We start from the raw sequence: 22,349 nt of genomic DNA, 5'->3' as shown, positions 1-22,349 counted from the left end.
CGCGACTGCACTGGCAGCTGCAGGTGCTGGCCCGTGTTACACAGCGACTGCGTGGTGATGTCACAGTGCTGTGGGCCAGGACAGCCGTGTGACATCCCAGCCCTGCCTCTCGCCAGCGCTCAGCCCCTTTGTGCCGTCACAGCCCTGTGCCCACCTCAGGGATCAGCAGAACCAGCTCATCTCTGAAGATGCACATGGCCAGAAAAAGCCTGGCAGTAAGACCAGGAGCTCAGCCTGCTGCAGTGAATCATTCCCTGCAGCAAGTGGCACATCATGAAGAGTGCTGCTGCCACCAGTGTCAAGCCCATGGCTCCCAGGACACTGCAGCGGTACCACCTGGAAACACTCTCTGTGCCTTAGAAGATCTTCCAGAGCCAAAGGGAGTTGAAGTTCCTGTGTCTCTGGGGAGCTCTCCTGAACTGGCTGTCGAGGGCAGGAAGAGTTTTCTGTAACAGCTCACCGACTTCTGCGTTGCCTCTGTTCTAAATAAGTCAGGATTTCCCAAGGAGCGCTCATGGTGCTCCCACTGCTCTGGTTTTGACGGGCATAGGGCTCCTTTTTTCCCAATTGCTGACACACGCTGGGTTCAGATTCACGATGGGAATGCTGTGGATCAAACAGGGGTGGTTTGGTTTCTGCTGAGCAGGGCTTGCCCTCTTCAAGGACTTTGCAGTGTCCCTTGGTACAATGCATGTTTTCCACTGGGAAGGGAGGGAGGAGTGTTGAAGACAGAGGCAAAGAATGCATTAAACACCTGTGCTGTGTCCCTGTCCCTGTTTGTGAGGTGACCATCCACATCCTGGAAGGGGGACAATGTTATTTCTACAATGTTTTTTCCAATAATATATTTAAAAACACTCTTTTTATTGTGCCCCACATTTCTGGCCACCTTCCTCTCCAGCTGAGCTTTCGCTGCACCAAAGTTCTCCCTACAGTGGCAAGAAACATCTCTGTGGAAGGAATGAGAAGGAGGTGTCTTTACAAACTATCTGTGGGCATGATGGTAGATAAAGCCAGATACTGATAGGTGAAAGAAGCAAAGGGAGGAACCATAAATTCCATAGGAATTCCACTAATTGACACAGACTGTTACTCACTCAAGACTCTGCTGATCCCTGGATTTAGAGCAAAAGAACAGAGACACAATGAAAAGAATGAGGGTGGGGGGTACACATTAGAAAGGGGGTTTGTATTAAGCCATTCGGGAAGTCTGTACCTCTCAAGTACTTCAGCCAGTGGGGAAAGAGAGAGGGAAATACAGCTGGGAAATTAGGAGAAAAAGAAAGCTGTGTCCTCTAGCAATTTGAGAGATCCCATGGGAAATGCCCATGGCCTCTCCCTTTATTCAAATAAAGTTACAGGACTGCTCTGTCTCTTGCTTGGACATAAACCTGTGGTGTTTGTGGATTAATTTTCCTGACATCTGTATTCTTCTGCTGACCTTCCTTCCACTGGGCACACAGCTTCCTTTTCCATCCTCTTTCCCAGAGAAGATGCCTTCTGCCTCGCCTGCTTGGCCTCCGACATTTGGGAATCGCCTGCTCCTGTGCCCTTAGGAGGTGATGTTTCAAAATTGACCAGCACTGATGGACCCCAGCACCTGCAGAAACATTGTCCCTGGAGACCCTGCTTACCAGTTTCCTGAGCAGTCTGAAGTCTGCTCTCCTCATGCCCTGAGCTGAGGTTTTGCTGGCCCTTTTCCTCTTGTCAGAGGTTTGAAACTCGATTTATCTGTGGTTGCTGTGGCCAAGACGGCCGCCAGTCCCCACTTGGCTCAGGGCATGTGGGACTCAGACGGCGGCCTGGCTCCAGAGGGGCTGAGCTGGAGAGTCCTGGGCTGTGGGGGGCTCCCCCCTCACCTGGGAGGAGGCTCCCTGGGGAGGAAGAAGGGTCTGGCATGAGCCACAAGGCCCCTGGCCAAGGGACGGTAGCAGGGGACATGTCCGTAGCGGATGCTGTCTAGGAGGAGCATTTGCTGCAGCATCCTCTAAGGAGAATGCCCGCTGTTTCTATTGTGGCGAACTTGGACACTTTATAAAGGACTGCCCACAAAGGTCACCCACCCAGGACCATCGTGCCGCCTACCAAAGGCACCAGAGACAGCAACAGCATCAGCAGCGTCCAAAAAACTTCTATCGGAGCGCAGTGTCAAGGCCCCGTGCCCAGACAACAAATCAAAGGCCATACTACCCCGCCTCAGCTGTGAACTCCACATCGGACTGCCGAGAGCAGACAGCTGGACCTCGCCCGGCATCATCATCCCAGGCGATCCCAGAACACATGAGAAGGATCCAACACACAGAGCGCTACCGATCGGAACGAGACGCCAACTGGTAACATCACTGCCGTTTAACTTTGTTGACAAGCGTTTTTATCGTATTCCCACAGGAAAGTATGGACTGCAGAATGGCCCATGGGACATTCTTATCCTAAGCCATACCATCCATGGTCCAGAACAACCCTTTGTATTACCTGAGATACAAACAGTGCACCCTGGACAAGAGATTCTTGTCCAGCTTTGCTGCACGGACACACCTTTCTTTCTCCCACAGGGAACACCGATTGCTCAAGCTTTTTACTTCCACAGAACCGCCCAGAACAGCTTCCCCTCAATCCTACAGCAATGTGGATAGAGATTGTGGGCTCAAACAAACCGACCATCGAGTGCAGCTTGTTCTGTAAAGGAGAGAGGGTCTACTGCCCAGGGATGCTGGACACCGGAGCAGACGTGACCATCATCGCCCGCTCCAAGTGGCCAGGGAATTGGGAACTGGAGCCAGTGGCAGGTATGATCTCCAGGATTGGTGGAGTTGCAGTATCCATGAGGAGCAAACGAAATGTTGTCATTGAAGGACCTGAGGGCAAGATAGCGACCACCCGACCATTCGTGGTAAGAGCCCCCATCACCTTATGGGGCAGAGACCTTCTATCCCAGTGGGGTGCCACTCTTACCATTCCCAGCCAGGATTTCTGACTGGGGCCACTGAGAAACGCGCGCTGCCATCTACCCCCACCCCCCCGCTCACCTGGAAGACTGACAACCCAAAATGGACAAGGCAGTGGCCCCTTGATAAAGAAAAACTCAGCGCACTGGAAGCCCTGGTGGAGGAGCAACTTGCCAAAGGTCATATCACTGAGACTACAAGTCCTTGGAATTCCCCTGTCTTTGTACTGAAAAAGCCCGGCACAAACAAATGGAGACTACTCCATGACCTACGAAAGATCAATGAGGTCATTGAAGACATGGGCCCCCTCCAACCCGGCCTGCCATCACCATCAATGCTGCCCCGAGACTGGCTGCTGGCCATCATAGACATTAAAGACTGTTTCTTTAACATCCCGCTCCATCCCCAGGACGCACCACGGTTCGCCTTCTCCATCCCCTCTCTTAACGATGAAGCCCCACTCAGAAGATACCATTGGCTCGTCCTCCCACAAGGCATGAAGAACAGCCCGACCATCTGCCAGTGGTACGTCACCCACATTCTATCCCCCATCAGGAGCCTGTTTCCAGAAGCAATCATTTACCACTATATGGATGACATACTAATCTGTGCATCAGAAAAAACTTACTTGGACAGAACTCTTAAAAAGACAATTGAAACCATAGAAGAAGCAGGGTTCGAGATTCGTGAGGACAAAGTGCAGCACTCCAGCCCATGGACTTACCTTGGCCTCCAGATCCGTGAGAGAACCATCGTACCCCAGCAACTCTCCATCAAAAAGGACCCTAAAACCCTAAGGGACTTACACAGCCTGTGTGGATCCATAAATTGGATACGCCCCCTACTGGGAGTCACAAATGAAGACCTTGATCCCCTCTTCATCCTCCTCCACGGCAGCAAAGACTTGGACTCTCCATGCATCCTCACACCTGAAGCCCGAGATACCATCACTAAAGTTCAAGAAGCCCTGTCTTCACGCCAAGCCCATCGCGTTGAACCCAGCCTGCCTCTTCAGTTTGCAGTTTTGGGTAAAGCTCCCTGTTTCCATGGACTGATCTTCCAATGGGACCCTAAACTCAGAGACCCTTTGCTGATACTTGAATGGGTCTTCACAAGCCATCAACCTACAAAGACATTAACCACCTTCCAAGAAGTAATGGCTCGTTTAATAAAAAAGGCCAGAACTCGTCTCCGCTCTCTTGCAGGGTGTGAGTTCACATGCATATACTTGCCATTGACCACTGAAGATCTGAGGCTGTTGCTCCGGACCAATGAGAGCCTCCAGTTAGCCCTAGATAGCTAAACAGGCCAAATTTCCGTTCACATGCCAAAACATAGACTTTTCTACAGTGAAGCAGCTTTTAAATTGATTCCAAAATTAATCCAAAGTAGAAAACCTCTTAAAGCTCTGACCATCTTTACCGATGGTTCGTCACATCGGTCTGTCATGACATGGAGACAACCCAATACCCAGAAATGGGAATCTGATATCCAAATAGTAGAGGGATCTCCACAGATTGCTGAATTAGCAGCTGTTGTCAGAGCCTTTGAGAAGTTTAAAGATGAACCTTTTAATCTGGTCACAGATTCTGCTTATGTCGCTGGCATAGCTATGAGGGCTGAACATGCTTTTCTAAAGGAGGTCTCCAACCAAAAATTATACCAATTGGTTTCTACATTAATCCATTTAATCTCGCACAGAAAACAGCCTTACTACATTATGCACGTGAGGTCACACACTGACCTCCCTGGTCCCATAGCCGAAGGGAACAGGAGAGCAGATGCACTGGCCATGCCAGCAGAGACTGCAAACATCCCTGACATCTTTGCCCAGGCAAAGTTGTCACATGCATTTTTTCACCAAAACATTCCTGCACTCATCAGAATGTTCAAGCTTTCAAAAGATCAAGCAAAAGCTATCATTGCAACGTGCCCGAACTGCCAGAACTACCAAATACCATCTATGGGTACCGGAGTCAACCCCCATGGTCTGAACAGCTGCCAATTGTGGCAAACTGATGTAACCCACTTCCCATCCTTTGGGAGATCCAAATATGTGCACGTGTCAGTTGACACATTTTCTGGGGCAGTGTTTGCATCAGCCCATGCAGGAGAAAGTGCCATCCACGTCATCAAGCATTTTCTCCTTGCCTTCGCCACCCTGGGAGTCCCTGAAGAAATCAAAACAGATAATGGGCCTGCCTACACTTCTCGTAAGTTAGAAGATTTCTTCAACCAATGGGGAATAAAACACGAGACAGGCATACCTAGCAATCCCACAGGACAATCCATCGTAGAAAGGACCCACCAAACCCTCAAAAGAGTCCTCAACCAGCAACGGAGAGAAACAGAAATCTTGTCTCCTGTTGAAAGACTCTGTAAGGCTCTCTATGTCATTAACTTCCTAAATGGTACATCATCAGAGCCTGACCCCCAATACTCCACCACTTCTCAAATTCAACCCAAGCTAAGCTCACGGAGAAGCCACCAGTGCTGGTGAAGGACCCTGAAACACACCAGGTCTCTGGGCCTTTCCAATTGATTACCTGGGGGAGAGGCTACGCCTGTGTCCAGCTACCATCTGGCCCAAAGTGGTTCCCAGGAAAAAGTATTAAACCATACTTAGGCCCTACAAACACTGCTACCACAAACACCGCTACCACAAACACCAACAAGAACTCTCCTGAGACAAATACAGGACCTCCACAAAACCAGACCAGCTCAGCATGGAGACAAAAACATCGCCGGATGCCCACCAACCAGGAAAAAGATCGTCCCACCACACGGCAGCAGACAAAACAGAAAGCTGAACAAGAAGCTACAGCAAAAAGTCAAGCCGTAGGCCAAACACAGCCTGGAAAAACTGATCCCTAGTTTATATGTTATCACCCCTTGCTACCCCAAAATATCCCCTTCCCTCAACCCTTGTCAAACTTCCCTAAACCCCAAAACCTCACCTCTCACCACAAAGCTAACAAATCTTGCTTGTATTCCCTCTCAGAAGCCCCATCCCTGCCCAAAGATGAAATGTGTCTACGTTGATGCTGTCCTCACCACTGCCTCGATGTTCTTCGCCGTACCACATGCCTTCAGCTGGCTTGTCCCACAGCCTAGCCATAATGTTTGGGTGACCCTAGCAAAGACACTCAATCAAGACAATCTGTGCCTGTCCATGGGCAGCGTAGACAACCCACTCTCTACGTGCCTGGTAGGAATTCCTTTAGTAGCAGATGATTGGCCCATCACTAACTCAGAGCTCCTCCGCACCACAGGTAAGAGGCCCAACCCGGTAGACACTTGGGATGAGTGGACAAAGATTCTGCCAAATGCTCGAGATGAACCCCAAGAATTAAACCTGCTGGGGTCCTCCAAAGCAACATATTGTGTCAAATTTTATTTTAGACTGCAAAGCCAACACTGGCCAGGGATTGACCAAGCAAAAAACACATACAGAAAAGACATATCACCATTTAACAAAGCCTATAATAGTCAAGATTGGTGCAATTACACTAGCCACGTACTCTCTGTGTCCACTCTCCACCCAAAAGTGCTACCCCGGGGAGTCTTTCTTGTCTGTGGTGACAGAGTATGGGCTGGGATCCCCTCACGCCTCCAAGGAGGCCACTGTAGCCTTGGCAAACTTTCTACTCTCACCCCAAATATTACATTGTTACATAATTGGAGACAAACAGACACATCAACACATCAAAAGAGATCCTTTGCTGAGTTTGACGAAAGTTGTGACAGCCACATTTACAATTGGAATAAGGCAGGACAAGTTGCAGCTTCCGTGTTCACCCCTTGGTTAGCTGCACTCAAGGCCCTTGGGGATATCAATCACCTAGGGTGTTGGCTAAGCAAACAGGCCAATGCGACATCTGCCGCCTTGAGTGATCTTTTAAGAGATGAGGAGACTACCAGACACGCAACCCTACAGAATCGAGCAGCAATAGACTACCTACTGCTAGCCCATGGACATGGCTGCCAAGATTTTGAAGGGATGTGCTGCTTCAATCTTTCTTCAACATCCATCCAGGCAAACATCCAGAAACCACAAGAACTAGTAAAGGACCTAAAAGTAGAAAAGAGCCTGGACTGGGTCAATGACCTTTTTGGACGATGGGGAATAACAGGATGGATTGCATCTTTGATTAAGGGAGCTCTGTGGGTATTCATTGTAATTATTACTGTGTTACTTATGTTCTCTTGCCTCCTACGTTGCTGCAGAAAGGTTGCTGGGAATGCTTTTTTAATAAATACAGAAGGGGGAGTTGTGGGATATGCCCAGCCACTGCCCTGGAGGGATGTCTGCTGAGATAAAAGATTTTGCAATCGCCCAGCAGGACTCCCTGGAAAGGAAACGACTTTTGGGTCATGGCGAGGAAAGGTAGACCCACAATCCTTTGGGGGGGCCTATGCAGATCATTCTGTAACCCATTGGTCTATCCCAGACCCTCTGTAATCCATTGGTCCCCTTGCTGATCCCCTGTATCCCTATAAAAGAAGACCAATTCGCCTCTGGAGGGAGAGAGCTCGTCCCTGGCTTCCCTTCGCCGGAGGGGACCCACAATAAAGCTACCTTCGTGCGGAACCAGCCACATGGGCCTTCTCGTCTCTCCCTCTGGTCTGGCTTGGCCTGGAGGCTGCCCTGCAGAGCTGAGCTGGAATCACGAGCTGATATCACTAAAGAGCTGACAGCTTCTGCAAGGGCTCCTCTGCCAGCAGCTGAGAGGAAGACACCGGACCCCGGGAAGGCAATTCCTTTCGGGACCATCTCCCTGGACCGGTCATCTCTTCCTGGGTCACAGCCTCGGACCCCACTACCAGCTGTAATAAGGCAGGGCCTTTTCTCTTTTCCCCTCTTGCTCTCTCCAGACTAGCTGTGGGAGACATCGGTGCTGGGCATTAAAAGCCTTACCCCTTTTAAGGGGCTTTTAGTAATTTTTTTAAAGTTAGCCCAGCACTGCAAGTTCTTTTTCTCTACCTGAGGTCTAGTGCTGTCTCAGCCAGAAGATCTCAAATCCCTGCGCTCCTGGGGCATACCATCTACTGAGCCATAGGATCCCAAATTTTTATATTTTTCTAATTTCTGTAATTTTTCAATTTTTCTGTTTTCAATAAATTAATCTTTTTAAGAGTTGTCTCATTTCTCACACCTGTGCTGAAGTAGACCCAGAAGTGTGGGTAGTCCCAGGGAAATGCGGAAAATTAGATATGGAACCTCTCCAAATCACTTTGAAACCACCAGGACAAGTGGTGTTTTAAAAGCAATACCCTCTTTCAGGAGGGAAGGAAGGGGTTACAGCCTGTTACTGAGTCCCTGTTAAAGGCAGGTCTTTTGGAGCCACGGATGTCTCCCTATAACACTGCTATCCTGCCAGGTGAAAACCTGGCAGAATTTTAAAAAGCAGATGAACTGAGGCTCCTGCCCTAGCCCTTCCAGACAGGGAAGAAGTATTTGCATTTTATGTGGATGTTGAACAGGACCATGCCAGAGGAGTTCTAGTGCAAGAACACCACGGGGCAGTACTTGAAGACCGATGGCCCATTCTTCTGAAATGTTAGACCCCTCGGTGAGGGGTGGCCCCATTGTTTGCAAAATTGTGCAGCCACGGCTTTCATGGTAACTGAGGATGGCAGGAGGCTCTCTAACCCTTAAGCCTCACATCAGGTTAAGGCTTTGTTGACCAAAAGAGCCTCTCATGGAACAGGAGGATTTAGAATTAAGAAGGGGGGAAGGGTTTAACCCCACCTCCTGTTTAACTCATGGAAGGAGTTAAGGAAACTCATGACTGGATTCAGGTAATAGATCTCCAGATGCCGAGGAGATATTCAATTATCCCCCTTGGAATTAATGTTCGGGATTTTTCTTTTTCTGGAGCAGTAAATCAGGATGTTGATGGAGGTCTCTGGTTCTGTTCCCAACAGGGCAGCCATTTGGCGCAGCCCATGAACGCGGCATCGGAGTCCATGGAGGTATAGGACGGATCCTTGTTGTCCGCTTCCTTCCCTCTCCCACTCCCCACTGCCACCAGCTCCCCCTGGGCAATGAGGGGGCTCCCGGCTGAGCGAGGGCAGCGCGAACGTGCAGCAGCTCAAGGATCCGCTCCCTGCGCGCTTCCCGGGACAGGGCTGCCCTGGGCCTTGGCATGGACAGAGGGTCCCCCTTCTCTGCTCGGCGTGACCCTCCTGCCCCAGCCTCGCTCAGTTCGATTCATGTGCCTCCCGTGAGGGACACCCTCCACACAGATCCTGCTTCTGATTCCTTGGATCCACAGCACTGTTTTTCCTGGATTTTAGCCACGGCTTCCCCTGTGTAAAGGAGAGGGATACATAGGAGGAGTGTGTTGGGCTCCCCTCCACCACTGTTAGTGGTTTCAGGTTCCCAAGAGCTCTTGTGTCTCCGTTTTTCCCAGCAATATCCCTCCGTCCCCTCCTTCCCGACGCTTCCCCTCAGCAGCACCGAGCCTTTTCCCGCCCTTTTCCCCTCAGCGCTGGCCCCGCCCCCCTCCGACCACGCCCCCTCGGCGCCGCTGAGGCCCTGGCCACGCCCATCGTCCTGGCCAAGCCCCCTCCCCGCCCTCCCCTCCCTAATTAGCGCCCTTAGTTCGTCCCTCGTTAATACGTCACTAATTAGGCCCCTGGCGGCCAAGAGCAGGGGTGTGGAGGAGCTCTGTGGGACACCCTGGCTGCGTGGGGCAGGCCAGAGACGCCCGGTGTTGTCCCTCCACTCAGGGCAGGGATCCGGGGCACCGCGGCCACCCGGGGAAGATGCTCTGTTCCCAGCCCACACCTCCACGAAAGGGAGAGGAGGAAAGCAGGGTGCCAGAGACACAGAACCCCTCAAGACTTCCCCAGCTGGATCTTCTCCGCCCCGCCCCGCCCCTTCCAGCTCCATGCCGTGTTTATAGGAGCTCAGAAAGAGGAAAAAAAGAGAAACGAGCTCCACAGTGAATTCCTGAAAGAAAAATCCATCAATGGCCAGGAGGCTCCTGTGGCTCCTTCCTGAAAATCAGGGCTGTGGGGAACAGGGCGCAGGGTGTCCCAGGACACAGAGCTGGACACTGATCCCTCCTGGATCTCCTTGGCACCCCTATCCCAGGCAAGGATGGTCCTGAATATCCTCCTGGAGCTGTCCCAGGAAGGTCCCTGCTCCCTGGTGCGGGATGGGAGGGGTAGAGGTGGTCCTCTCACACTCATCCCACTCATTCCCCCCTGCGCTGGCTTTGCCCCTGGGGTGTTGACCCCCCTATTTAGGGTGTCCAGCCCTGTTCCCATGGGGAACCTTGGCAGTACCCACGGGTATAACCAACCTTTGTGGGAGGCTGGGAGCACTGGTGAGGGAGGGGGCTGTTCCTGGTGACCTGGAACTTGGCTCCTGCTGTGAGCCAGGGGCTTTCTGCCTGCTGGGCTGGGGGAACACCCTCTCTGAGCTCTGTGACACCCCCAGCCCCACAGCCACTCCTTGCCACAGCTCCTCCTAGACAGCATCCGCTACGGACATGTCCCCCGCTACCGTCCCTTGGCCAGGGGCCTTGTGGCTCATGCCAGACCCTTCTTCCTCCCCAGGGAGCCTCCTCCCAGGTGAGGGGGGAGCCCCCCACAGCCCAGGACTCTCCAGCTCAGCCCCTCTGGAGCCAGGCCGCCGTCTGAGTCCCACATGCCCTGAGCCAAGTGGGGACTGGCGGCCGTCTTGGCCACAGCAACCACAGATAAATCGAGTTTCAAACCTCTGACAAGAGGAAAAGGGCCAGCAAAACCTCAGCTCAGGGCATGAGGAGAGCAGACTTCAGACTGCTCAGGAAACTGGTAAGCAGGGTCTCCAGGGACAATGTTTCTGCAGGTGCTGGGGTCCATCAGTGCTGGTCAATTTTGAAACATCACCTCCTAAGGGCACAGGAGCAGGCGATTCCCAAATGTCGGAGGCCAAGCAGGCGAGGCAGAAGGCATCTTCTCTGGGAAAGAGGATGGAAAAGGAAGCTGTGTGCCCAGTGGAAGGAAGGTCAGCAGAAGAATACAGATGTCAGGAAAATTAATCCACAAACACCACAGGTTTATGTCCAAGCAAGAGACAGAGCAGTCCTGTAACTTTATTTGAATAAAGGGAGAGGCCATGGGCATTTCCCATGGGATCTCTCAAATTGCTAGAGGACACAGCTTTCTTTTTCTCCTAATTTCCCAGCTGTATTTCCCTCTCTCTTTCCCCACTGGCTGAAGTACTTGAGAGGTACAGACTTCCCGAATGGCTTAATACAAACCCCCTTTCTAATGTGTACCCCCCACCCTCATTCTTTTCATTGTGTCTCTGTTCTTTTGCTCTAAATCCAGGGATCAGCAGAGTCTTGAGTGAGTAACAGTCTGTGTCAATTAGTGGAATTCCTATGGAATTTATGGTTCCTCCCTTTGCTTCTTTCACCTATCAGTATCTGGCTTTATCTACCATCATGCCCACAGATAGTTTGTAAAGACACCTCCTTCTCATTCCTTCCACAGAGATGTTTCTTGCCACTGTAGGGAGAACTTTGGTGCAGCGAAAGCTCAGCTGGAGAGGAAGGTGGCCAGAAATGTGGGGCACAATAAAAAGAGTGTTTTTAAATATATTATTGGAAAAAACATTGTAGAAATAACATTGTCCCCCTTCCAGGATGTGGATGGTCACCTCACAAACAGGGACAGGGACACAGCACAGGTGTTTAATGCATTCTTTGCCTCTGTCTTCAACACTCCTCCCTCCCTTCCCAGTGGAAAACATGCATTGTACCAAGGGACACTGCAAAGTCCTTGAAGAGGGCAAGCCCTGCTCAGCAGAAACCAAACCACCCCTGTTTGATCCACAGCATTCCCATCGTGAATCTGAACCCAGCGTGTGTCAGCAATTGGGAAAAAAGGAGCCCTATGCCCGTCAAAACCAGAGCAGTGGGAGCACCATGAGCGCTCCTTGGGAAATCCTGACTTATTTAGAACAGAGGCAACGCAGAAGTCGGTGAGCTGTTACAGAAAACTCTTCCTGCCCTCGACAGCCAGTTCAGGAGAGCTCCCCAGAGACACAGGAACTTCAACTCCCTTTGGCTCTGGAAGATCTTCTAAGGCACAGAGAGTGTTTCCAGGTGGTACCGCTGCAGTGTCCTGGGAGCCATGGGCTTGACACTGGTGGCAGCAGCACTCTTCATGATGTGCCACTTGCTGCAGGGAATGATTCACTGCAGCAGGCTGAGCTCCTGGTCTTACTGCCAGGCTTTTTCTGGCCATGTGCATCTTCAGAGATGAGCTGGTTCTGCTGATCCCTGAGGTGGGCACAGGGCTGTGACGGCACAAAGGGGCTGAGCGCTGGCGAGAGGCAGGGCTGGGATGTCACACGGCTGTCCTGGCCCACAGCACTGTGACATCACCACGCAGTCGCTGTGTAACACGGGCCAGCACCTGCAGCTGCCAGTGCAGTCGCGATGGGACGTGCCGGAGCCATGTGTGACGGTGGCGTCCTGGTGATTGTGCTTTTCCTGCTGCTGGCCACTGTGGCTGTCTGGTGGGCAGTTGGCCACTGGCAACCACGGAGGCGGCAGGCATGGAGAACAAAGAGGTGCAAGCGCCCCGGGGTGCAGCCCAGAGGCTCACGGAGGAAGCGAGGAGCCCCTGTGGCTCCCAGGTCCTCCAGGCCTCGGGCGACCCCTCGCAAGCGGCCACGTGCTCCCGCGAGCCCCCTGCACAGCCCCTGCAGCTGCGGCCCCTGCGTGGCAGTGGCCCAGGAGCTGCAGGAACTGATGCTGCTGCTCTGGGCTCACAATGGGACATGGGTGCCGCTCTACTCTGGGATGTGGCAGGCGTTGTGGAAAGAGCTGGAGGAGCTGCTGAAGCGAGGCCACCTGCCCTGCTGTGGCTCGTCCAGCTCCTCCAGGAGCCTCCATCCCTTCAAGAGGCTGCTCCCAGCAAGATTCTCCATCCCTGGGAGAGCCTCAACCCTTGCAAGGATGGCACACCATGAGAGACCCACCGTACAGGCAAGAAGCTCAGGCTGTCAGAGATCCTCCATCCTGCCACGAGCCTCGGCTATCTCTGACAGCCTCTATCCCCCGCAGACGCTCAGTGAGACCTGTCAGCCTGCAGAAGGTGCAGAGCCTGTGGACAGGTCTCCCAGCTCCCTTGGACTCACGGACTTCAACAACACGGGCGCAACCCTGACAACTGACGTGGCCAGGGAAAGCCCAGAAGTCCAAGTGGGAGCCCAGCCCGATCCAGGGGAGCCTTCTCAGGAGCAGGTGGCGGAGCAGCAAGTGAGCTGGAGCCAGCAGTTGCCGGCCCACAGCTCCCAGGACGCTGTGCCGGCTGTGCCAGCTGGCAACAGCCCATGCCTGGTGGCGGAGACGACCCTCAAGAGACCCAGGAGGCTCGTCCATCTCCAGGAAGCTGCTCCGAGACGGCCACCGACTACCAGGAAGGCCTTTCTGGTAGCAGGTGAGATCTTCTGAGGAGCTGTCTGAGGCTCCCTCGGGGCTCTTGAGGGGCATCCCCAGGCCAGGCCAGGGCCCAGGCCCGTGAGAGCAGCCGTGTCCCTGGCTGTTTCCATTGCTTCTGAGGCCACGGCTTCAAAAAACTCCTCTCTGGTTTGCAGCTGCTCCTGACACCCCCCTGTGCGAGTCCTCGGGCTGTAGCCCCGGCAGTCCTCAACAGCAGAGTCCAGCCCACGACGCCGGGGACAGCGACGGTGCCGCCCTGCCCCGCTGCCCTCCGGCTCCTGCAGCCGCCTCTGCGCGCTCCCCTGCCCCAGCTCTGCCGCTCGCCAGCCCGACGGCTGCAAGGCGGTGGCCGCTGCCCGGCGCGCAGCAGGAAGCAGGTCAGAGCAACGTGGCCCGCGGTGGCTCGGCCCGCTTCACTCGCGGGCACTTGGCCGGGGGGGCCCTGGGCGCAAGGCTGATGGCTCGGTCTCGGTCGCAGGGCAAAAGAAGAAGCTGCAGGAGCTGTACCAGCTGGGCCCGCAGCTGGGCAGCGGTGGCTTCGGCACCGTTTTCTCGGGCATCCGCCTCTCGGACGGGAGCCCGGTAAGTGGCCGGGACGGCGGGGCGCGGGAGGAGGGCCAGGGGCGGGGCGGGGCAGGGCTTGAGCTCAGCCCCGTCTCTCGTGGGCTTGCAGGTGGCCATCAAACGCGTGGCCCGGGAGAGCGTCCTGCAGTGGTACGAGCTGGTGAGTGAGCGGGGCCACCGCGACAGAGCGGGGCGCGGCGGGCAGGGATAAGGCCGGGCCCCGAGGGCGGGAGGCGGCGCAGGGCGGGGGGAGCGGGCGTGGGCTCAGCGTGCGAGCCGGAGCATGGCGGGCCCGGGGATGCCGAACACCGGAGGTGGGGCCGGGCAGGGGGGCACCCCCCAAGCATCCCCTGGGCGGGAGGAAGCCCAAGCACCAGGGAGGCTGCCCAAGGGGGCACTGGGGTATGCCAGGCACGGGGCAGCGGAGCCACAGGGCAGCATCAGGCCTGCTGGAGGCACTGTCTCCTCCTCACAGCCCGACGGCACCCGTGTTCCTATGGAGATCGTGCTCATGGAGAAGGTGGGCTCTGGCTGCCACAACATCATCCAGCTCCTCGACTGGTTTGAGCTGCCTGACAGCTTCCTGCTGGTGATGGAGCGTCCGGAGTCATCGCAGGATCTCCTGGCCTTCCTGCTGGAGCAGGGGTTCCTGTGCGAGGAGATGGCGCGCTGGCTTTTCTGCCAGGTGCTGGAGGCCGTGCGGCACTGCACCGCCTGCGGCGTCCTGCACCGGGACATCAAGCCGGAGAACCTCCTCGTGGACCCGGAGAGTGGCGACCTGAAGCTCATCGACTTCGGTTGCGGCACCTTCCTCCAGGAGCAGGCCTTCACGCGATTTGCTGGTGAGCCCACAGGCCGGGCCCTGCTCCCAGTGTCAGGCACTGCACGGCCCCGCTCCCTCCTGGGCTGCGGGGTGCGGCATTCAGCCGGCTGCCGGCTGCCCTTTGGCACGGGCCAGATGCTGTGCCCCAGGAGCCGGCTGCCGGCCCTGCCGACAGAGCGGGGCTGCAAAAGCCAGGCGCCGGCCGCTCGGCTTGGCAGGCCCGCAAGGGCTTGGGCTGCTCCGCTGGCCTTGTTTGCCTTGCAGAATGGTTTCCTGGCTTTGGCCAATTGGCTGGGGGACGCCGGGTGGCCCCGGGGGGAAGTTGTGGCCACCGGTGCAGCCCCTGCTTCCGCCAGGAGGCTGGCACCCAGCTCTGGAAGCCAGCAGCCTGCGCCTGGACAGCGCTGCCTGTGTCCTCTAGGAACACACACGTACAGCCCACCCGAGTGGATCTGCCTTGGCTGCTACCACGGCCATTCAGCAACCATCTGGTCCCTGGGCGTGCTGCTGTACGTCATGGTCTGCGGGAACATGCCCTTCCAGGAGGACCGTGACATCGTGTCGGGGCAGCTCTTCTTCTGGCAGCAGGTCTCTCCAGGTTGGTGTCCGGCCTCAAGAAGGCAGGCTTTGGTAGATGGCACCGCGCAGCCCAGCGTGGCCCTCACGCAGCTCCGCGGGAGGTCGATCTGCCCTCAAGGGCTGGCCGCAGGCGGCGGCCCGTGACAACAGGGTCGGTGTGGCCCGCTTGGCTGAAGGAGGTGGCGCGTGTCCTGCCGTGCCACTGTCCCGCAAAGGGCAGAGTCGGCCGGGAGGCTGGCACAGCTCTGAGCACACGCAGCACGGCCCGGGCCCTGTGGGCGCTGGGAGCAGCTGGGCAGGAGCCTTCTGCAAGTGACCGGTGCTTTCTGGCTTCTCTCCCCAGAGTGCCAACATCTGATCCGCTGGTGTTTGTCCAAGCACCCCGCGGACAGGCCAGCGCTGGAGGAGATCTTGCGCCACCCTTGGGTATGGGGCAGGCGTCTTTGATGCCTTGCCGGAGCCTCTGCAGCACCTGATTACCGAGTTCCATGCAGGCCTGAGGACCCAAGAAATAAAACAACCACAAACCCATGCCGTTGTGTCAAGTCTGGTCCCGTTTAGCAACTTCAGCTAAAGAACCCTCTTGGGAAAAGTGGTAATCAGTGTTCCCTTCAGCCTTTGTCAAGCTTTTGATGCCTTTCCTCCAGGCATCGTGACAGTTTTGTGTCTTCAAGCACAGGCTGTAGTACAGGCAGGAGAGGCTGTAACAAGCCAAGAAATGCAACAGTGAAACAACAGCCGCCCTTTCCAACTGACGCGGCCACTTGGGTTCACCAGAAGTGATACGTGGGCTCATGTGTGCATTCCAAGGGCCAGTGGGTGGCAGGGACAGAGATGTTGCTCCTCTCCAATGCTGGGAGAAGAATCAGAAATGGCAAAACGTCATTTCAGGTTGAGCCCTGACAAAACTCTTCCTCTTTCTTCCCCTGAAATGGGAGGCAGGGCTGGGCCTTTGACCAGCTGGGTCTGCAGCTTCGTAAGCCATGGGCATGGAGCCCACGGGAAATGTTGAGATGCTGGAGTTGCTCCCATGGTGCTGGGCTCATTGTAGCCCCCAAAATATCTTTCTCTACCCTCAAAACAACTGATGGAAATGGAAAGTGCAGTAACCAGTTTAGCCACAGGAAAGCACCCAGGTGCCTTCGCTGGCCCTGTGGGCAGGTGCCAGCTGCAAACCTGTGCCACCTTCTGTCTACTGCCCTGACCTACCAATACAGGCTTTGGGAAAAAAACATACTTTTTCATAAATGAGGAAGGGGCAGTCAATAGCTAACTCATGTAAGCACAAGTTAACAATTGGGAGACAGCAAATGTTAGTTCAGACAGCGGATGTTAATTACAAAACCTAAGAAACCGAATTCGCCCTAATCTTGTCAAGATAGAGGGCTCAAGGATTATCTCAGAGACCGCTGAATCATTCCTCAAAGGACTACGCATGCCCAGGGAGAAAGGTGAAAAGTGCACTGTGAGGAAGACTACTGGTCTTCATCAGAAAGACCCCCGAGGAAGAGGAGAGGCCTTCCTCAGCGCGACCACCAGGACACACAGCGCATGCGTGACTCGTATGCTAATTCTATTAATGACTTCCAAGAAATAATTTGTATAACCATGCCTGTCCCAAGGAATGTGATGCATATTCATAATTTAACCCATAATACTGTGTTGTAGGGAGCCCCGGTGTGTGCGTGTGCAGGAGCGATCCCCACACACCCGGCGCGCCGAGTAAAGCAAATACCCACTTCTCTGACTCTGTCTCTGAAGTGTCTCCTGGCCCGGTTTTAGCACGATTCATAAATGTGCCTGCTCTTTCAATTTTCTTCCCTTTTATTTGGGCTGCTGACCCTCTTGTGCCTTGAATGGCTCTCCAAGCCTCTACCTGAAGGCCTGACCTGAGCCGTGATCCTTCCAGCCAGGACCCCACCGTGAGGGGATGGCGAGAGTCCTGTGTGTCAGCCCTGGTCTGGAGGCTGAGCTGGGGGTGATAATTATCCCTTTTCTGATGACCTGTGAGTGATGACTTCCAGTTCTCCAAGAGCCATGGCACATTTCCTCCAGGAGCAGGAGGCCCCCATGTCCTCCACAGCCCCGGGACACCTCAGGCCCTGCCCTGCTCTGCCCAGGCCCAGAGCCATTGAGAGCTGGTGGTCTCCGGTCACCCCATGCCGGGGTTTGTCCTCAGGCCAGAAGAGATGGCATTGCTCTGGGGGCTGCCAGGGTCCCACCTCACCTGGGAAGCTTGTGGATGTTTGACACCTGTGGGTTTTTTCCCAGGTTATCCCCATTTCTTCGGGGGATGACCACTTGCCCCTCACAGATTGCCCTAAAATGGCGACTCCTCCCTCACCCTGTGCTCATTATGAGGGGACACTGGGGCTTGGTTACGGGTGGAAACGCTCCCAAATGGCCTTGAACTCCTGTGGCAACCATGCCAGCAAGGAGGTGGCACTACTCCTTTCAGGGAATTGTGGAGAGCCAGAAGGTCCCCCTTGGAGGCTTCCTTTTCTCCAGGCTGAGCCCCCCCAGCTCCCTCAGCCGCTCCTCATCAGACTTGTGCTCCAGAGCCTTCACCAAGGGATCGTTTCCAGTTGCGGAGGCGCAACCCCCTGAAAAATTCGCCAGCAGAAAAGGGTCCTTGTCTGACAGAACCCGGGGGGATCATGTACGAAAACGAGAGAGCTTTTCGCTGTGGCTGCCTCGGTAAAAGGGAAGGAGCCATTTCAGGCACAACTCAACAAGCCTGGGAGCTGCCGATCTGCCCGCCCAAGCGGCTCCGCAGCGGCCGGGGCAGCTCAGGAATGGCTCCCCTGGGCTTCCCCGGTCCCCGCCCCGCCCGGGCCGTGAGTGCCCGGCCCCGCCCCGCAGCCGTGCCCAGGAAGCGGGAGCAGGAAGCTGTGGGGCCGCGGGGATGGTGGGCAGCGGCCCGGCGGTGAGCGGGGAGCCCGCGGGCAGTGCCGGGGCTGGAGCGGGGCTGGGAGCCGGCGCTGCCCGGGCCGGGGGTGCGGAGCGCGGCCGCGGGCCCCTGGCAGGCGGCGAGGGCCGGGCCGCGGTGCCGCCGGGGTGTGGCGGGCGCTGCCGGGCAAGAGCCGTCCGTGTCCTGCCCTGCGTGTGCCTCGTCTGTTCCCTCGCACGGGCTTTGAGGCTGCACGGGCGGCACTGTGGCTCCCAAGTGCGTTTAAAACCCTCCGCAAGGCCGTAGGTTGTGGTTCTGGTGTGGCAGCGCTGTTGTGGGTGAGGCTGCTGTGTCGGGAACCAGCTCTGCAGGCTGCTGAAGGCCTCTGTAATTTGTCCTGATGCACGTTGACCACATCCCTGCTGTCGTCCGCAAATAAAAGGATTAGTCTCTTGCCAGGTGGTTTTACCTGTGCTTTGAATTAACCTCTTCGTTTGTATTAACAGAACCTGACACGCACAGTGAGTGCTTCTGGTAAAGAGGGAGGTGTGTGTGGTGTGCAGCCGATAAGTAACAGTGGTTAATAATTGTTTTGTTAACTGACAGTGTAAAAGCCATTGCCACGGGCCTCATCGACGCCATATGCACAACAGGCAGAGCGCCCATGGAGAGCAAGGTCTCCCAGGCCCATATCCCTTCGCTGAAGACCCCAGCAGCTGTGATATTGTCACGGCTACACGTGTTACACAAATACATGTTCTGAGGGTGCAAAGTGTTGCAAGAGATGGGAGTGTCCTCAGATGTGAGCCAGGCTGGATATTTTTACAAAGGAAACATTGTCCATTTCATTTTCTCCCTGTAGTTGTGCTAAACAGCTATTATAGCATTGGCTTTTGCGGGTAGTGAAATGTAAGAAATATTATGTATTAGAATATGTTAGGAAATATTATGTGTCAACATGTTAAGAATAACTTTGTTATGCAGATAATAACTAGTTAATGTTATAACTGGGGTCAAAGTTACAAGATACTCATACAGCTTGATTTATAAGATATCTATATCATCTGAATCATAACTTTTTATACCTATATAATTTGAATGATAACTTTTTTATACAATGTAATAGCGAGTGTATGGTTAATTCATCGCTTAATGCTCAAATAAACGGAAACTCGCCAAGTGAATAATTGCAAAAATAGACAAGTATAGCTGGATAAAGGAAGCAGCAGGATGTACTAATGAGAAGTTGGCAACAGTGAAACCAATTAGCCACAAAGTACAGAATTTAAACCGGTTGGATCCAGAAAGACCCAGGAACACCATAACTGAGCATGCTCTAAAGGCAAAGTTGAAAAGTTCAAGATATGAGGAGGACGGGAGCCTTCATCGGAGAGGACCCCTGAGGACCCTCATGATCATCTACCCATGCTCTGAAAGGCGGGTCGGGGGAGGAACTATGTTAATCCCTTCTAAAAAAATGTAAATTAGTTCTCGGAGAAAAGCCATGCATCTGCATTGTAGTTTATTAATATGCAGGATGTTAAAGCATACAGGCGGGAAGTTTGTGTAAGTGGCTGTGCCTCTGGCTATGAGCATACACCCAGCGCTGCGGGCTCTTGCTTTAAGTGACCTTTGTCCCCTTTTGTCCCTTATTAAGTTTATAGAACTCCAAAAAGAGGAGTGGGCTTCGTTTCTCACACAGTGGAAGAAGAAAAATCACTTACAGTTGCTACTGTAAATAAAAGCATTTCAAGCAGGTTCCTTTAGGTAGAAAATTCTACTCCTCAAGGCACAGCCCCACTCTTTTTACATTGAATTTACATTTACATTGAATGCAATGTGGAATCTGCTCAAGTAGGAACTGCTGGGTGATGCTTACTGAGATGTGTTTTTTCTTTAGGATGCGACTGTCTCCAGACTGGAGAATATTGAAGAAACGATAAGTAAATGGATTTTTTTTTTCTCATTTAAGGTATGGAATGGCAGAACTGGTAGAAGCAGGATACGATGTTCGCCAACCAGACAAAGAAAATGTGACTCTTCTTCAGTGGGCAGCAACAAACAGCAGACAGGAGGAGCTGGTGAAGTAAGCCGGGAGTCCCTGTGACAGTAACGCAGCGTATTCTGCCACTGTTACCTATAATCGCTTTGTTGCTTTTGTACTGGAAAAGGAACACGGTGCCTGAGAAGAAAAGGGTAGAATTCAAATTTTGATGCACTTAGCCTTGTGTCGATGTCACTGGAATGTAAAGACAGCACGGTTTCTTTAGATGTGAAATCATGTATTGCATGAAACCATTAGATTTTTCATGGGTTTGTTTCTGTAACAAAGATGAAAGCTGATTTTAGAAGTACCTTGCTAAAGACTATATTTTTTCTTCAACATTTTCTTGAAACAGTGTCATTTACTGCAAAAGCACTTCTGTCCATTTGCTTCTCTAGTGAATTTTTTACTAGGAGTCATTTACTTCTTTAGCTGTGTTATCATTCGTATCATGTTTTGCTATTTTGTCTGTTCCTGACCTTCCTGTGTTGTTATTACACAGATATTACATTTCCAAAGGTGCGTAGTGGATCAGCTTGGTGGAGATTTGAATTCTGCGCCCCTGCACTGGGCCATTAGGTAATGCTGCTTGCAACCACTAGTTGCAAATCTCTCGGTATTGACAGCTGTGGTAGCGTTTTCTGAGATCCGCAGAACAAAGCACTGCTTGGCTGGAGAAAACATATGCTGAAATAATTCTTCTGGGAAAACTTGTCCGAGTGCAAATTCTCCCATTGGAAGATCAGTGTTTTCTTCTGGATGGTCAGTCTTTTGCCAGAGTCAGAGACTTGGATGACTGCTCAGAGGAGAAACTACTGTAGAATAACCTCTGTATTCTAAATGAACACTTTGCCCTAGGCTCATTCATTAAGGTATATATTTAATATAATTTGCTGAAAAAGCCATGAGAATCTGAGAGAAAACTGGTTTTTGTGTGGTCTCTATGAGAACTATAAGGGCAATGCTTTCAATAAAATATCAGGTTTTTAAATCATCTCTATAGTTTCACTTCACACCTCGTTATAGACAAGGACACCTTCCCAGGGGACAGCAGCATCCAAAGGAGCTGTGCAGGGATGTGCAGATGCCAAAAGGGACTCTAGGGCAGTTGGACACGCTCCAGCGGGCTCAGCCCCCCGTGCTGGGGCAGGGAAAGAGCATGAGGGGACCTCCGCTGCAGAGGAAGGAGTGGCAGGGACAGGGGATGAAGTGATGGCAGCAAATGTCAGGAAGGAGGGGACAGAGGGATATTGGTGGGGAAAAGGGAGACACAAGAGCTCTTGGGAACCTGAAACCATTAACGCTGTCCTGAGAAAGCCCAGCACACTCCCCCCTGCATAGCCCAGCCCCTTACGCAGGGGAAGCCATGGCTAAAATCCAGGAAAAACAGTGCTGTGGATCCAAGGAATCAGAAGCAGGATCTGTGTGGAGGGTGTCCCTCACGGGAGGCACATGAATCGAACTGAGCGAGGCTGGGGCAGGAGGGTCACGCCGAGCAGAGAAGGGGGACCCTCTGTCCATGCCAAGGCCCAGGGCAGCCCTGTCCCGGGAAGTGCCAGGGAGCGGATCCTTGAGCTGCTGCACGTTCGCGCTGCCCTCGCTCAGCCGGGAGCCCCCTCATTGCCCAGGGGGAGCTGGTGGCAGTGGGGAGTGGGGGAGGGAAGGAAGCGGACAACAAGGATCCGTCCTACACCTCCATGGACTCCAACGCTGCGTTCATGGGCTGCGCCAAATGGCTGCCCTGTTGGGAACAGAACCAGAGACCTCCATCAACATCCTGATTTACTGCTCCAGAAAAAGAAAAAAGAGAAAAGGAAAAAAGAGCAATAAAAACAAAGGAGGAAAAAAATTAGAAAGAGAAGAGAAATAAAAAGACTGAGAATAAGACCTGGAAGGAGGAGAAGGAGGAGAAGAAAACCAGGAAGGTGCAGACAAACAAGAAGAAGGAGGAAGAAGAACAAGAAGGGGAGAAATGAGCCAGAGGACCAAAGCCCAGGTCAGAGCAGTGATCCCCACCACAAGTGCTCAGCACCCTCTGCCTGATGCCCAGTCA

General features: G+C 53.6%; 1 protein-coding gene and 1 long non-coding RNA gene across 3 annotated transcripts; both read left to right on the top strand.

Annotated features, from left to right (window-relative positions):
* Positions 1-2,707: 2,707 nt before the first annotated feature.
* On the top strand, positions 2,708-16,847 carry LOC116450130 (serine/threonine-protein kinase pim-2-like). The gene is made up of 10 exons (XM_032122208.1): positions 2,708-2,890; positions 3,355-3,470; positions 12,477-12,693; positions 13,019-13,394; positions 13,552-13,773; positions 13,875-13,978; positions 14,070-14,120; positions 14,436-14,802; positions 15,205-15,381; positions 15,706-16,847. The coding sequence occupies exons 1-10, from the start codon at positions 2,708-2,710 to the stop codon at positions 15,807-15,809; spliced, it is 1,917 nt and encodes a 638-aa protein (XP_031978099.1). The 3' UTR covers positions 15,810-16,847.
* A 1,372-nt stretch (positions 16,848-18,219) lies between these two features.
* LOC116449917 lies at positions 18,220-21,290 on the top strand. Of its 2 annotated transcripts, none has more exons than XR_004242586.1 (2): positions 18,220-18,288; positions 20,225-21,290. It is a non-coding gene; the product is annotated as an uncharacterized LOC116449917 (long non-coding RNA). The 2 variants fall into 2 exon arrangements; XR_004242587.1 differs by lacking the exon at positions 18,220-18,288 and adding an exon at positions 18,379-18,528.
* Positions 21,291-22,349: the final 1,059 nt, after the last annotated feature.

Source organism: Corvus moneduloides, chromosome 12 (genome assembly GCF_009650955.1).
Source record: "Corvus moneduloides isolate bCorMon1 chromosome 12, bCorMon1.pri, whole genome shotgun sequence".
Taxonomy (NCBI): Eukaryota; Metazoa; Chordata; class Aves; order Passeriformes; family Corvidae; genus Corvus; species Corvus moneduloides.
This window is presented reverse-complemented; position numbering and strand designations above follow the sequence as displayed.

Bases quoted from the DNA above. Each gene is read 5' to 3' on its own strand.
- LOC116450130 (XM_032122208.1), top strand. From the start codon at position 2,708: ATGCTGGACACCGGAGCAGACGTGACCATCATCGCCCGCTCCAAGTGG. The intron at 3,471-12,476 runs GTACGTCACCCA...TCTGGTGGGCAG, and splicing joins AGCCCGACCATCTGCCAGTG to TTGGCCACTGGCAACCACGG. The intron at 14,121-14,435 runs GTGAGTGAGCGG...TCCTCCTCACAG, and splicing joins TCCTGCAGTGGTACGAGCTG to CCCGACGGCACCCGTGTTCC.